The sequence below is a fragment of the Pseudomassariella vexata genome, assembly GCF_002105095.1.
Source record: "Pseudomassariella vexata strain CBS 129021 chromosome Unknown BCR38scaffold_9, whole genome shotgun sequence".
In the NCBI taxonomy this organism is placed as follows: Eukaryota; Fungi; Ascomycota; class Sordariomycetes; order Amphisphaeriales; family Pseudomassariaceae; genus Pseudomassariella; species Pseudomassariella vexata.
This window is the reverse complement of record NW_024467964.1, coordinates 2,332,616-2,347,807: the sequence shown is the minus strand read 5'-3', so window position 1 is coordinate 2,347,807 and position 15,192 is coordinate 2,332,616. Positions and strand designations below refer to the sequence as shown.

Sequence of the window (15,192 nt, the reverse complement as noted above, 5' to 3'; positions counted from 1 at the left end):
CTGATACAATACTAACGACAATTTCCTCCAACCCCAGTGGATTCTTTCTTCCTTTTTCCTGACTTTTCGACGCCAACAATGAGTCTCGATTTCAATGCCGCCGGGGGAGATGCGTTGTTGGACCTGACCTCTTTCGACCAGCGGGATCGTTATCCTTACACCACAACCGCTCCAACCTCCAATCCCGCCCTTTCCGCAACCGCAATGGGGACCAACTGCCCCCCAGGTGCTTGGCCGATGCCTCTCGATATGGCCTCGACCTCGAATCATGTGTCCTCGCCCGAGGGGTCCCAGCACTCACATTCTCACTCACATTCTCACTCACACTCCCACGCGCACTCCCAGTCGCAGTCACCTACACAGCACAGCGCGAGTCCGCTGCAGCAATCTCCAAGCTTCCAGGGAAACCCACATGTGCACTCGCCTCAGCTTTTGACGGATTGGACCCTACTTCAGCACCAGCAGTTCATCCAGGACAACACGTTGATACCCTTCAACCCGTTCCCCGCCAACTTCCAGACCAATGCGTACTTGCCCGCCAACACCCAAGCTCCTTTGGAGTCGGGCCTCCAGTCCATTAACAGTTTATCCCCAATTGATGGCGCGCAGGCGATGCAGCAGCAATGGGATGGCATGGGCATGGCGAATTGGCAGGATTTTGGAGCTTCGTTGCAATTCCCCTCGGACGGGCTTCCTCGCTTCGCAAGCATAGGCAGTCAGTCTCCCACGGGCACATACCTCGAGGTGCTGTCACTCCCGAGCTCGGGCAGTGATCATGGCTGGACACAGGTCGACATGTACCAGAATTACGACTCATATCAGCAAGCCCATGCCCAAGCACACAATTTTGCTATCCACAACCCCGGGCAGACGCTCCATTTGAGATCCCCTTCGGACTCCAATACCGATGGCAGCGGCCAACCCTTGGAATTTGGTAGCAGTTACGAGGACCCTGCCTTCAACTACTCGCCCTTTTCACCAGGGTCGGATACGTATTCTGACCCTGCAAACCACCGCAACTGCTTCCATGGCGAGACGCACCATCACGCCCACGACACCGTCAGCCCCACCGCCGCCGTTGCGCCCATGTCCATCAAATCTTCGCCTACTTCAAGTCGTCCAAGCCCCGCCAGCGGATCCGGAGTTACCTCCCCTACAACCAACAGTGGTGTCCGCAGAAACTCTGGCGGCCCGCGCAAGAGCCCCATCGCTAAGCCCACCAAGCAGGTCACGCGGAGGATATCGAACGGTAAGAAGGACGGCAACGGAGAGAAGAAAGTCGGACGAAGAAAGGGACCGCTCCTACCGGAGCAACGGAAACAGGCCAGCGAAATTAGAAAACTTCGTGCCTGTCTTCGGTGCAAGTTCCTCAAGAAGACTTGCGACACGGGCGAGCCATGTGGTGGTTGCCAGCCGTCTCATGCTCGGTTGTGGCAAGTTCCTTGCACGCGTATCGACATCAAGGATATCGGTTACTTCATGAAGGACTGGAAGGCGGACTACGAGCGCCATCTCGACCGCGGCGTATCCGTCTACAACGTCAAGGGCTTCGCCCAGAAGGAGACGCTCATGTGGATCACCCACGGGTACGGATTCTGTCTGCCCATCATGGTTCGTGAGGTATTTGTGGCCGACGACAGCTGCTTCTCCGTCGACTGGGTTGAGTCGTTCCAAGTTGATCAAGAGCCGATTGAGTTCGAACTCAAGACCGAGAAGCTTGACGTAGGCGAAAAGGGTGTGAACATCGAGGCTCTCTCCGAGTACCTCGACAAGCACATTGACAACGCATTCGAGACCTTCATTGACGATCACTTTGAGGGCACCCCTTTCATCACGGAGATCCTCAAGACTGCTCACCGGTTCTACATGAAGGAGAAGCTCCCAGTGCTCCGAAAGGCCCTCAAGCTCGTCCTTGCTTACAACCTCACCATGCACATCACTCTGGTTGAGCAACAGGGAACCGAGGAGGTCTTGGAAGGCCAGATTGACGACGAAGACTCCAAGTACTACGGGAAGTACGTTGCGCCTGTCCTGATTAACTTCCAGATCAAGTGCGCTATGGCGGACATGTGGCGCGAGCTGCAGAAGGACATTCTCGAGGAGCTGTCCTCTCTCTACTCTAGCGTGTACAGTGGTGACCGCCTCAAGAACTGGCCCACCATCTTCATGCTGGCTTCGATCCTGTTGGCCGTGTGGGAAGAGATGCAGTTCGACTGCCACTACAGAGTTCCCGACCCCGCTGCGGTCGAGAAGTTCTGCAGTGACATGGAGACCACCCCCGTCGGCGTCATTACTGGCCTCTTCCACGCCATCTCGCAGAAGCTCCCGGCTCTGTCTGACTGGGACAGCCAGCGCCACGGTCAGCTCCTCAACAACAACGTTGCGGTGTGTGAAGCTATGACTGAAGTGCGGCAGCATGTTCTCAAGCACGGTAAGCACACTTGTGAAAATTCCCTCCTAGTTCAAAGACTGATCCAAAGCAGAATCGTACCTTCGGGCGCGAAACACTGCCAAATTCGACAGATACGACTTCGATTCCTTATCGAACAAGTTCTTGTCCAAGCTGGTCATCAAGGCCAACTAGGAAGTAGGATGTTTTGTTGAAGGTCCCGATAGTGTCTTGTTTTGTTTGGTTGGCTAGGATTTGTCTCAGCGGAATCTCTACTACTGCGATCCGCTTCAATCTGTTTTCATTTGTTCCAATTTGGTGGATTCATTTAGCGACGGCGTTCTCCGAGGATCTGATCTTTCTCATCATGACCTACCCTGGTTCGACATCCTACTTACTATCATTCTCGCTCCCTCCCTTCTCGGCTGGTCACCGCCAACTCGAACCGCAACCGCATGCGACAGAACCACAACCTTCTTTCCGCCATGACGATTGGATCTTATGACCAATTTTGATGATTTATTCGACGAAGTGTATGAACTTGGAATCTACTGTTCTTTTCATCTTGCGATCGCGCAAGCGACGAAAAAGCGATTCTCAATGGCCTTTCATGGAATCATGTTTTTACGAGATGGGTTTTATGGCACGAAATCACATATGCGAACACGTACAGAGCATAGAAACATATGCATGGATTGGGCGTTTACAGGCTAACAGAATTGCCTGAACAGCCGCAGCTTTTGGAAAGCGTTGGGGGAAACGGGGAGGGGTGTGTGGGCGGGCGTTAGAGGCCCCCATTCCCCCTGGATGGGATTGATGCCGCGCTCTCGTCCATTTCCCACATTTGTGTGGGCGGCAACTGGATAGATACACAAACGAGTAGTAATGCACATAATTCCATCAAACGATTCTGGTCATCGGTGACTGGGCTCAGTCAGTGGCCACGACGACGTAGTGAAGGGAACAATAAACAAGTTATCTGTGCGCGTTTGCGTTACCAGTGAGCTCCTTTGACCATTCAAAATGATTCTCCATCGTCAACCCCGTGCGAGCTAAATCAGATTACAGATTATCCGAAACGTGCTTATATTGGGCCCTGCATGTAAGCCACCATCTGAGACAAATATATTTGCTCAATGTAACGGGTTTGATGTGGAAGGATTTGGAGCTCGGGTCGTACCGGCTGGCTTGGTGATGTGTGCTGTTGGGCTTGCTTCGCCGAACGCACACTGTTGAGTCGCGCAGGAAGTAAGGAGATCTGATCGGACGAGCTTGAAATGATGGATGGATGCTGACAGCATGAACACACCAGACTAGCCGGCGCATGCAGGGAATATTGCAAATTATCGGCAACAATGCAGGTTGCTGACAGACCGCTTGCCCACTACATAATATGCGCCAATCACTTTGCAGTTCAGCAGGCCTTCTTCGGTGACTAGGATTTGTGAGCTCATAATCGCTGTGACTAAAAATGTTTGCAAAGTCATTACCTCGGATGTATTATGCTCAACGTTATTTTTGTTCAGATTGGTCGTTCTGACCCAGATACCACCGCAATGGTGAGGGCAAGACTCGAGGCATCATCTACGGCGACAATTACGTAGTTCACAACCTAGGCAAGGAGATAACCCCGTGGGGAGGGGGGAACAGGGCATGACAGTAGTGTCTCACCTTCCCGTGGTCAGCCACCATCGACTATCGGCCAGGGAAACCATACGCGAGGGCGATCGTGTCTCAGCCTCTGTAAGCCGGGAGATATCTAAACCGTGTTGGGAGCACCTCATCGGTCAAGTTCGGTCTTGGTCTTGATATGCTATGGAGTCGATCTCGAGCAAGCAAATTTGCGTTTGCCGTATGTCAGACGTTGTAAGTTAAGACTTCTAATGATGCTTTTAGTTTCTTCCCAAATCTCACTACAGCGTGCATATGTATCGTCTGTATATGCGTTGGGTGTGGGCGAGTATTTGTCCAAGGCATGGTGGGGCCTAAGGTTGGCAGGCACGGAATATGTATTGACGTAGTGGTCCCCACAGTTGCAATACAGTCAACCCCCGTTTCCGACATTGGGTGAGTTGTTTATGGTATTATAGCCCCGAATTCTGCTTACAGCAAACCCAATGTGTGCTGACAATAAGCATGCCGACATCACGTCCAATCTCCTAACAGCACCAGCTGAAACTTGCAGTTCTCTTGAAATATGCGTTGATATCCAGGGATTGGAGTGAGAGCGAAATGGCTCGTGGTAGCTCTGCCGGTCGTACATACGCATCTGACTGACGTTCCTTTGAAACGTTTCCCTCTCTTGTTCTTCCAGCCTCTGAGTTCGTGATGGTAGGTGACATCACCAGGCAATGCCTATACGAACAGGTGCCGAAGCCATAGCAGCAGCACGATGGGAGCTCAGAGAAGCCCAAATCGCAGGTGAGAGTAGGAAATAATGCTTAGAAATCGCGTATCCTGCCATGTTGCAAGTTCATGATCGTCATACATGTCAATTACTAACCGCGTTGTCAGCATCAGCAAAATACCAATTCTATAGTCTCGTATGAACGATTTCTGCTCTAATGTCAAGATGTTGCTCTCTCTATATTCTTCTCTATACTCTTGTCAGCCACCCAGTCTTACTACATCTGCAAATCGATTGGGTCCCAACTCTATGTTTCCTGCCTTTCCGTCCAAGCGCCTCTAGAAAAACTCACAGCAACCAAGAACCCCGCTCAAGCTGGTAGTGGGTCGTTACCAACTCAAGAGCCCCTTTCCACGATCGAACCCTCCTCGTAATTGCGTCTCCGGCTTGACTACCTTGCCTTGTAGCACGGTGTACTTGACCAGGTTTTCGCAATCCTCCGGCTTCAGTCTGGCGAGCCAGAGGCACTGGCCTGCACCCACATCGCCTTCTTCTCCGTCCTCGGCATCAAACATCTTTGTGTCTCCACTTCCTGCAATCGTCTCGTCTCCATTTGCAGCTGTGCTGTCAGTCGTCCCCTCGCCGACAAACTTCTCCGGCACAATCTCCTCCTTCTTCTTTGGAGGCGCCTTCTTCACTGGCCTAACCTCATCCCCCGGCCCGAGTTTGGCCCTCTCCACCGCGTCCACCCCAAAAGCGTCCGGCCGCCGATACACCATGGCATTAGCCGAGTACTTATGCCCACCCACATGGCTTATAAAATAGATCCCCACGCCGCCCGGCCGTTCATCATCCAGGTCGCGAAACAAGCCCAAAGGCCTCAAATGCCGCTCCAGTTCCTTCCGCAGCAATGGCGCGCTCTGCCCACACCGCGCATCCCGCGTCTTCTGCGAACACAACAGTATCAACGCACTATGCGGGCACGGTCTGGCCGTGATCTCTCGCGCGTCCGGCAGAGGCGGCGCTATGGATTTCGGGAGAGTCAAGGGCGCCAAGGGCGAGGTGTTCGTGGGCGCGTGATTGATGTACTTCTCTACGACCGTGGGAACAGACGCCGGCGTGACGTTCTCGAGGACGGCAAAGGCGGGCAGTAGTAGTATGGTGGTAGGCTGTGCGTAATCGGGGCTGTGGCTCGGCGTGGGCATGTTGCTCGCGCTGAGCATCATGCGGCCGTTGGCTGGCTTGTCCGCTTTGCCGAAGGCTTGCATAACGGAACCCTTTTCGTGCTCGACGTCGCGGACCCAGTCCGTCTTGCTCGTTGCCACGAGGACGTGCGTGCTCCATCCTTTAATGTTTCCGTAGAGCAGGTCCGACTCTTCGATTTTGAAACCCCGGGGGTACGAGATATGGCAACTTTCGCAGTCGTGGCTGCAGTCTTCGCCGTCGATTTCGGGGTTTGTGGGCGGGAAGAGCTCGGTTGCCGAGATGGCGGTGGTGTTGTCTGGGTTGGCGGGCTGGGACAGCACCAGCTTTCTAGCGCTGTCTACAAGGGAACGGATGCCGAGGGCCATTTTCTGCCTTACCGGGGGAGATCGCGGAGAAGATGAAGAAGAAAGAGCGTGAGTTTGATCCGAGTCGTTAGACGACGAATGCTGTGTGGGCGCCATTCGGCAAGTGGGGGTGGGAAAGCGAGCGAGACCGCCGAGACGTGTGCACGTTTGTGGGACTGCCTCCCAGGATCCAGGGGTGCTCCCTAGTCAATTGGAGATTTACCAAGTGACGTGATTTTGACCAGGATATACACCATGGACAACTTGACTACATAACAAGTCGCCCGTGTCCCCCCAAAGTCGGCGTGTTGATGCTCCAAATTTGCTGGAGGGTGCCTGGATGACTGGAAGTCTTAGCTTGGACTTAAGACGTGTCTTTGTGAAGCAAAATTTGAATAAAAAAATAAATAAAAAATAAATAAAAAAAAAAGCGGGAGGAAGGCGTTCGTCTTGCAACTAATCGTGGGTCGGATCCTCTCACCAACCACGGATGGAACAAGCTGTTGCTTTCATTCAGAGCCGTGTCAACTGGGCGCGCCGTTAGGACCCAGTGGAGAGCTTGTGGATGTTATATGCCCCGCAGAAGATCCGCCGGAGCCATGTGCTCGGAGCAACCGTTCGGCTTACGCGGTCTCGGCCCTTTGGAGGCCGCGTGGATCTCCGACTGCCTTGTGTCCTATCTGACGCTACGCAGATGAACTTCCTTGGGGAATCGACAATCTTTTAGACCTGTACTCGAACCGTCCAGTATTGTAGAATAACAGGACGACTCGAGATCGCGGTGAGACGTAAAAGGGACCCCAGAACGTTGAGTGTCAAGATGCGTCCGAGGTGGTTAACTCCGAACCCCCGCTAAAATTTATCAGATCGTTTGGGACCTCGGACAGGTCGCTTCAACCGTCATTACCCAACCCCGCGGTTTGGTTCTTAGTGGCGTCTTGGTTTCTTGTAGTCCTCCTGTTACTTTTCCAGGCTCGCCCGGGTGAGCATTGAACCATTCAACTGGGCCTCAGCCAGTTCACCCTCAAGCGGCTGTTAGAAAAAAAAAGAAGGGATAAAGGACATACTTGGTGCTCAGCATAGGTGGTCTCGATGGGGCCAGCGGCAACAAGGGCAATGAGCTCCTTGAGAGTCATGGCTGCGGCGACCGTCTTGCGGGTGGCCTAGGAGTAGAACAGGTTAGCACCAGTGCCTCAGGAGCGGCACTCAGGGAGGGGGCATACGGGCGTGCAGAGCTTGCCGCGCATTGCGGCACAACGGGCGCATTTTCCAGAGGCAGCTGGACACAATTAGCCAAGTACCAAAGGAGAGCTACTAAGGACTAAGTACAAGTGGACTCGCGGCACTGAGGGGGCTCAGGCTCCTCCTCAGATGGGGACCATTTTGCCATGGCGTCAAGGCAACGGCAGCAAGGGGCATCCCGCAGGATGGTGGCAACAGCAGCGTCAGGGGCCACGTCGATGACCACGTGGGTCGCAGCAGTAGTAGAAGTGGATTGAGACATGGTGTTGATGGTGACAGAGGAAGTGGTTGATTGAATGAGTATTGTAAATGAAGTGTGTACTTGTGGAATTGATGAATGTGGTGAAGTTGGAAGAGTCGAAGGGGACCGGATCAGACGAGGATTTATAGACGGGATGGAGGCTGGGCATGAACGGAACAAAAAATAATATTAAATACGCCGTAGGTGTTAACCCTCGGTACCTCTACAAGTACTCCCTTAAGGGGCTATAGATGATATAGCGGGCCCTTAAGCCGCGTCGGGCGGTTATACAGGTAAACTTGTAGCCAAACGACTACTAAACCTCCTGTCCCTCCCTAAGTCTGTGCTACAACCCCTGCCTGAACTACCGATAAATGTGGTAATGTGGCACTTAAATTCGTCCTCAGGGGTGGAATGCTGCTGATGTGCAGAAGATGCTCCACTATTTTTTGTCGCGACAAGTCAAGTGACCAACTACACCAGCCGACGAACGGAACAAAGATCACAGGTAAGTCACCTATTATCACGTCTACATAACTACGAGGGCAACGGTACACCGTTGGTAAGCCGGTGACAAGCAGGGTCTCTCTATTGCAGAAGATGGCGGGGGGCACTATGGCTAGGCTATGAGTGTATACACCGTCACGCGGACGTGTCGAACATTGGTTTGCGAGCGTTTACTGGGCCAATGTTCCGACGATTGGGAGCGTAGGGCCACCCGTGCTGTTCCGGTAGGCACCTATAGCTTCGGAAGGCGAGCGATAGCGCGAAGCACTGTGGTTAGGCCACAAGTGTATACGTTATCGTGAGCGATTGTCAGGCAAAGGTTTTCGAGCAATGGCTGGACCGATGTCATGACGTGTGTCTGCGGGTGGCAGCGCGAAGCACTGTGGCTAGGCCACAAGTGTATACGCTATCGTGAGCGATTGTCAGGCAAAGGTTTCGAGCAATGGCTGGACCGATAGCATGACGTGTGTCTGCGGGTGACAGCGCGAAGCACTGTGGTTAGGCCACGAGTGTATACGCTGTTGCGCGTGAAGAGTTACGGGATATACGCCGGAGGGCACCGGCGACCACCGGCGCGGCATCGGAGGATGTGAGAATAGAAAGGGTCGGTGTTTTACGGGATGAGCGTTAAGGCCCTGAGGACAGGGCCTTGTTGGGAGAGGTCGTCGTGTCAGGACACGGAGCGCAGGACATCGGTGGGGTACCGGTGGGATTCTTCGGACAAAAGACTCCTGGGTTATGATTACCGTTTACGTGAAGCTTCAGGTCCAAGCGGTAGTCTAGCTGTCTATATAAGGACCATCTTGGAGTAGGATAGGGGAGGAGCAGAGATCAATGGACCGTCGTGGGCACCCCTACCTGAGACCGCCAGTGACCGCCAGTGACCGCCAGTGACCACCCGGTGCTACGCAGTAGGGACGCCCATTTACTCCCCATCACTCTGTACTATTGCCTTCGGCCTAGCTGTACCCTGACACGTTGATCTCTCACTCAAAATGCCAAGGCGCAAGTAGGGGCGGCCACGCTCAGCGCTGAGCTGTGTTGGTATGTCCTGCCAAGGGAAGCGTGCAGAGTTGCATGTTGGGTTGATGATTAATATTCACTTCAGACGTATCTTGAATTCCTTGAGCCGCAGTGTGGTTGTTACGGTATATTTCTTCAAACCCACCAGAACCTAGCATCGAGAGGTAACTTGCGTGTGCACACTCACCCAACTCTAGAATAGAGAGAAATATGCCGAAGGTTTAAGAACGCTTACAGTAATACACTCGCAAGTGACTCCATTAGGTTTTCGGCCGCTTGAAGCACAATTATATCCACTGCTCTTTCGCTTCTGTACCCGCCTCGGTAAATCCTGTCCTCCACCCCTCTGTTAGAAACTATATAAACGACGAACACAACATGTTCCATGCTAATCCTCCTCTTCATCGAAAATCCCACTCTTGCGTCTACGCATCTGACCCCGCTCCAGCATAGCTTCCCGGATCCTACTGCTAGCCTCGTCGAAGCCCTCCTTGGAATCCAGCGTCGTAAATCCACTGATAGGGAAAGAACCAGACCCAAAGCCACCGCCGCTGCTGCTACTTCGGCTGCGGCTGCGGCTTCGGGACCGAGATGGCGGGCGCGTGGAGAAGATACCAACGGCGCCGATGTTAGAGAACGACTCGTTACGTGGTATGGCTCTACTCGCCGCCGTCCTGTTTCTGCGAGGGAACAAAGGTGGGTATTCCCCAGGAGAGCCCGGCTCGCTGTCGCGCGTGGGGCTGCCGGGCGTAATGGTGTTGCCACCTGGGAAGGTAGGGTCCTTGATCAAGCGCGACTTCTCGAAATCGTCGTACATGTCAGGACCAAGTTCGTTAATCACTTCCGTGACCCTGTCGGCGAGTTCCGCTCGTCGCTGTCGCAATTGTTGGATGTTGTAGCTGGATGTAGGGCTCAGACATAGCACCAAGGGGCGTAGAGACTTCGCAATGTCCATACCGATCTCCCCGAAGCGAAGAGCAGCATAGGTGATGGCTGGGAAGATGATCCAGCCACAGAGGACAACGACCCACCATGGAAGCCAATCTGGGGCCTGTCCGAAAGCTCGCGTCCATGCCAGAACAATGGTGTAAAAGTGATACAGGATAGGAGCAAATCCCATGGCAACCAGAAGTTTCCACGTGGCCATGACATCACGCCCTGCAATCTTGACAGAGGAACCCGCAAGCGCAGTCTTTGCTTTCCGAATGCTGATGATCTTAGAGACGATGAATACTGGCGCGAAGAGAACGAGCCCTGGGATCACCCCGATGGATAGGACCACCAACTTCGCCAGCCGATAGAGGAGAAGAAAGACGACCTTGGGGATAGACCTCTTAGCGTTCTCGACCTGGTGGTCTTTGATGTTCAGGTAGCGTAACTGCTTGTTGTACTCCTTGAGGCTATCCAATACGTCAATCACCAATTCGTTATCCTTGAACTTGGAGAATCCTTTGGACAGTTTCCGGTTCAACTCGACCACGTGGGTCAGCGGTAGCTTCTTTCCAGTCATGTAAAGGCGCCTGGCTGCTTGGATAGCCATGAGAGTATCGTAATCAGGTGCCGTCACCGTCACGGAGTTCAGAGAGTTGGTGCACATCTCAAGCAGCTCCGCAATGGCATCTCGGCGCTGGTTGTTCTGATATTTAGTAACAAGGTCGGAGGGTACCTCGAAGGGAGAGCCGAATTCAATCACAGCTCGAGAGCGGAACTTGTGAGGGTGGAAATAGTTCATGCCAACTGGCACAATAGTAAGTCCGCAGTTAGGGTCCTGCTCAAGTGCGCCCAAAGCCATGATGGCAACACCAGCTTTCAGGGGTAACAGTTCGGTCCGATCATGGCTACCCCCCTCAGGGAAGATACCCACACAACCACCAGACTTCAGGCGGTCGAAAACGGCCTGGTAGACCTGACTTTGGTCAATGTTGGGCGCAAGCTTGAACTTGGTTCCGGGGTATCCTTCCTTGGGCCCCGCAATGTCTTTGTTGGTAAATTTGCCGTCCGCTTCGACGTCATCCCGCCCAGTCAGCTGTTGCATAGGGAGTCTGCCCTTGAATGGTCGCTTCGTCCGTATTTCTTCAGGCCCAACAATCTCAGCGATGCCGACGCTCGACCCTGACATTCCCTTAACCGAAGGCAAAAAGATCATGCCATCCTTCTCCGCCTCTTTCACGAAGTTTGTACCAACGCCGCGGATCAGATATGGGGTCTTCACGGGATCGGGCAGGTATATCGTGCCTTTGGCGGCCTTTGCCGAATCTTGGGCTCGGCCCACGGGCACGGAGCCGACCTGGCGTGATCCCCATCCAATGAAGCCATGGACCGACTTCTGGGCGATGAGGAGGGAAACTCGTCGTTGGGATTCGTTTCGGAGGGTTCGTTGCAGGATGAGGGCGTCGACGAACTGATTGGCGTGCGGCGCAGCGATGAACAGCACCGGGCCGTTCCTAGGAACGTACCACGATCCCCTCGGGTGGACTTCTCGGAAAAAAAGGTTGATTATAATGGACATGCACCAGAGGAAGACGTCGTATTTCCAGTTGCTCATGGGATAGAGCTCTTTGGATGGCTGGGCCTCGCCCTGTAGAGCCATCTCCATATCTGCCTTGGACTTGCGATCCGACATGATGCGCCGATTGTGGATGATGGTGAGCGATCGATCTCGAATGATGTTGTCGACCTCTCTATCGAGTAACGAAGCATCGGCAAGCAAATGGGCTCACAGGATGATTAAGGGCTCGGCTTCGCGCTTGGTTATCCCAAGGTTGATATTCGCGAGGGCGCAGGACCAGAGGAGCAATAATGCAATTAAGTTATTACTGCGATAATTAAATCGTATGAGGGAGGCTTATCGTCGAACCGCGGGAGCCAGCAACTTTCCGGAGCAACGGAGACGCAATTCCGAGTTTGATGCGGCGAAGGTAAGAGCAAAAGTGATGAAAGTGCTCCTGGGCAAGGCTGTCAGTCGCCGTCATGGGGCGTCATTGCCTGAAAAAAGGTTGGAGAAGCATGCATGTAGATCTTCCTCATCAAAGGTTCCGCTTGGACATGCCTCAACGCTCCGCAGAAAGCATACGCTCGAAATGCGACAAACGATGCCCATTCGACGAGGGCGCAGAAATGGGCGAAAAATAAACTTGGTAAGCCTCGCCTGCACTGTCTCCTGATTCGTCGGGTCATCTGGTAAAGTCAGTGTCAAAGCCCCAATGCGAAATCGCAGCATCCTTGGGTGCAACCGCTAGTCTGCATCTGGGAGGTCCCCATCAGAGCTTCGTGCGTGTGGAGGGGTGCTTGGGGGGTCAGAGTTCGCTCTCAGTAAACACCAGCAGCAAAATAAACTTTGAAAACTCCTATAATATCCATTGTTGTGTCTCACCGTTGTCATTGCCTATAGGGATTTTCTCCCGTCACACCTTGTCGCGTGACCTCTTCCGTTGTTGGTTTCTGGAGTTATCCTTGGAGTGCATAAAAAGGTCAATGATGACGAGACGAGCTGCTATTTACTACCCTCATCTAAGTAGATGTGCCCTTATGCAAGCCCTTGATGCTATTCGAAGCCGTTGGGAACTGCAGGTCTCGTTCCCAACAGATTTCCCGTACGAACTCTATCATAGGCTATTCGTGGTTTCAGTGTTGACGTCAACTTGTTGCGCTGGTTACGCGCCAAGATAAGCGTAGCCGCCCCAAGCTCTCTTAAAATCTGTCATTGTTCTGGAAGTATTGCAAGTAACGCAGGGAAACTTAGTGGAATTGGAAACGTGGAGAAGGATCCTGTCATGCTAGTCTATAGCTGATGGAAAGCAGTGCTTACTGCTATGTAGTAAGTCGAGCAGATATTTACGGATGTGGGGTTGTGTGGTGCCTATTCAAATTTGACGGTGAGGTACTTTCTGTTGACCTGCTCAAACTCCGACGAAGCGCAGGGTTCCTCATATTCGAAGTGATTAAGTTAATTCCACTAATAATATCTCAATAGGTTGGTAGTTGGCGTTTTATCATTTGTGTAGCTTCAAGATCGCAACCATGTTTTATTATATTTGTCTCATTTCAACATAGTTCAGAAACGTTGCGCTGCGTATATGTCCCGAGACTCCCATTCTGCTCTTCATGATTTAACCGGAACCTCACACCAAAATCCGATCAAGGAGAGCTGTACTTGTAGCAATACTTCTCCTTTGACTCATCAACAAGCGCCAAGGTTTCTTCATGCTTCTTCTTAGCCTCGGCATCCTCAGTCTCAATTGCATGCTTGAGAGCCGCGTTGCTCATCGGGCTCTCGCTCGGCACCGCAAACCCCTTCTTTACCGCAGGCCTGGCCAAACACCGATCCAACCACGCCTGTACGTTAGGGAACATGTCCAGATCAATCCCGACCATGGTGGTCACATTGGCCCAGCCCAGAATGGACATGTCAGCAATGGAGTATTTTCCCTTCCCTTGACCTGCGACGTATTCACGGCTCTCGAGTCGCTTGTCCAAGATGCCGTACAAACGTTCTGATTCCCCCACATATCGCTGGATGCTGTACAATATTTTGTCCTTCGCGAATCGCAAAAAATGGTTGGCTTGGCCCTGCATCGGTCCAAGTCCCCCATGTTGCCAGCCAATCCACTCCTCGGCAACGGTGTAGTCATCCGAGTCCACGGGGAAGGAGAACTTGTGGTCCGGGTCGTAGAGACGAGTGAGGTAGCCTAGGATCGAGATTCCTTCGAATACTGCGAAGTCATTGCGATCGTGATCAACAATGGCGGGAATACGACCACTATGATATGGTCAGTAACTGTCTATCAGATGTTTTGGTTATAATTAGATTGCCTACTTGGGATTTATGGCCGTGAACCAAGGCTCCTTTTGAGTGTTTTTCATGATGTTGATCTTTTGCCATGTGTATTCTTTCCCGTATGCCTCTTTGAGCTCCTCGAGGAGGACTAAGTAGTGAAAGTTAGTAGTTATCACTTTCGTGTACCGAGCGATGAGGAAGGGGTTTCCAATCGAGTACCCAGAGCATAACTGCAAGCAAAGGACTCTGGTAGGTGGCTTTGTTCCCAAGAACAACCAGAAGAAGGCTGTAAATCTTGAAAACACATACTGGAGGCTTTGTAGCCATTGGGGGTGCCAAGGGTTAACAGCTCAATGCCGGTTTGAGCGATGAGACCCGTGGGTTCCCTGGGTTCGCTCCTTGTATCGTCTCTTGTGTTTGGCATCTGGACTTGCGAGGTTGGGTTGGTTAAGTTCAGAGCTTGAGACCCGACGAATCTCGTTGTGGATTTTCTGGAGCAAGTAACAGGTATCTTCTTGTTCAAAAAAGTGTAGAAACGATTCGCTGCATGGCGAGAAGCTGGAGGGGTACTTATGTGCTGAAGTAGCACCGAGCCCATACGGAGGGATAACATATGCAGCTATTGGAAGCCTCAACGTTCTAATAATCATCTGATGCTTGCCACGACGTCACAGATTCCGAGTGCGATGGGAAGGCTTTTGATGTATGCTTTCTAACTCCACTTTGTCCATGAACAAAGCGGATATCTGCTCAATACTCTGTAGTATTACTCAACAGCACGGCAAGGTAGAAGAAGGCCGAACGGATTTACAACAGGATTATCAACCTGTAGATCGGGTATGGTCAAACCCATCAATAACACTCGCACCAGGCATATTAAATGACCCGATTGGCTTGAAAGTTGCATGCATCATTGGTAAGCATTTCCCTCATTGTCGGGCAATAAGTGGGAGTCAAACGGTCGGTTTAAGGCCAAGGCTGGTCTTGGCAAGCCTTATGGACGAACACTGCGTTTTCTCAGGTGGTTCACTATGTAGCCGCTGCTTTACATTTCCACAGCGACTGGAAATCCATTTCCCAGACACGACCAAAACCAGCATTTGAAAAGGCCCCCAG

General features: G+C 52.4%; 6 protein-coding genes across 6 annotated transcripts; 1 reads left to right on the top strand and 5 right to left on the bottom strand.

Moving 5' to 3' along the window:
* Positions 1 to 78: 78 nt before the first annotated feature.
* On the top strand, positions 79 to 2,584 carry BCR38DRAFT_411084 (uncharacterized protein; the record flags this gene model as incomplete). The annotated part of the gene is made up of 2 exons (XM_040858536.1): positions 79 to 2,431; positions 2,484 to 2,584. 2 exons carry the CDS (start codon positions 79 to 81, stop codon positions 2,582 to 2,584), a joined length of 2,454 nt encoding a protein of 817 aa, XP_040714536.1.
* Positions 2,585 to 5,125: 2,541 nt separating this feature from the next.
* Positions 5,126 to 6,307, bottom strand: BCR38DRAFT_346744 (Sucrase/ferredoxin-like-domain-containing protein; the record flags this gene model as incomplete). Its single annotated transcript, XM_040856274.1, has 2 exons — positions 5,126 to 5,311; positions 5,435 to 6,307. The coding sequence occupies 2 exons, from the start codon at positions 6,305 to 6,307 to the stop codon at positions 5,126 to 5,128; spliced, it is 1,059 nt and encodes a 352-aa protein (XP_040714535.1).
* An 822-nt stretch (positions 6,308 to 7,129) lies between these two features.
* Positions 7,130 to 8,011, bottom strand: BCR38DRAFT_246340 (uncharacterized protein). The gene is made up of 4 exons (XM_040854433.1): positions 7,616 to 8,011; positions 7,510 to 7,565; positions 7,354 to 7,449; positions 7,130 to 7,294 (listed from the first exon to the last, which is right to left on the bottom strand). The coding sequence occupies exons 1-4, from the start codon at positions 7,788 to 7,790 to the stop codon at positions 7,247 to 7,249; spliced, it is 375 nt and encodes a 124-aa protein (XP_040714534.1). The 5' UTR covers positions 7,791 to 8,011; the 3' UTR covers positions 7,130 to 7,246.
* Positions 8,012 to 9,687: 1,676 nt separating this feature from the next.
* Positions 9,688 to 11,889, bottom strand: BCR38DRAFT_346962 (uncharacterized protein; the record flags this gene model as incomplete). Its single annotated transcript, XM_040856297.1, has 1 exon — positions 9,688 to 11,889. One exon carries the CDS (start codon positions 11,887 to 11,889, stop codon positions 9,688 to 9,690), a length of 2,202 nt encoding a protein of 733 aa, XP_040714533.1.
* A 1,404-nt stretch (positions 11,890 to 13,293) lies between these two features.
* On the bottom strand, positions 13,294 to 14,294 carry BCR38DRAFT_246125 (putative disulfide bond reductase yfcG). Its single transcript, XM_040854430.1, has 2 exons — positions 14,116 to 14,294; positions 13,294 to 14,058 (listed from the first exon to the last, which is right to left on the bottom strand). The coding sequence occupies exons 1-2, from the start codon at positions 14,160 to 14,162 to the stop codon at positions 13,437 to 13,439; spliced, it is 669 nt and encodes a 222-aa protein (XP_040714532.1). The 5' UTR covers positions 14,163 to 14,294; the 3' UTR covers positions 13,294 to 13,436.
* Positions 14,088 to 14,898, bottom strand: BCR38DRAFT_246136 (uncharacterized protein). The gene has a single exon (XM_040854431.1). The coding sequence runs from the start codon at positions 14,687 to 14,689 to the stop codon at positions 14,249 to 14,251; it is 441 nt and encodes a 146-aa protein (XP_040714531.1). The 5' UTR covers positions 14,690 to 14,898; the 3' UTR covers positions 14,088 to 14,248.
* Positions 14,899 to 15,192: the final 294 nt, after the last annotated feature.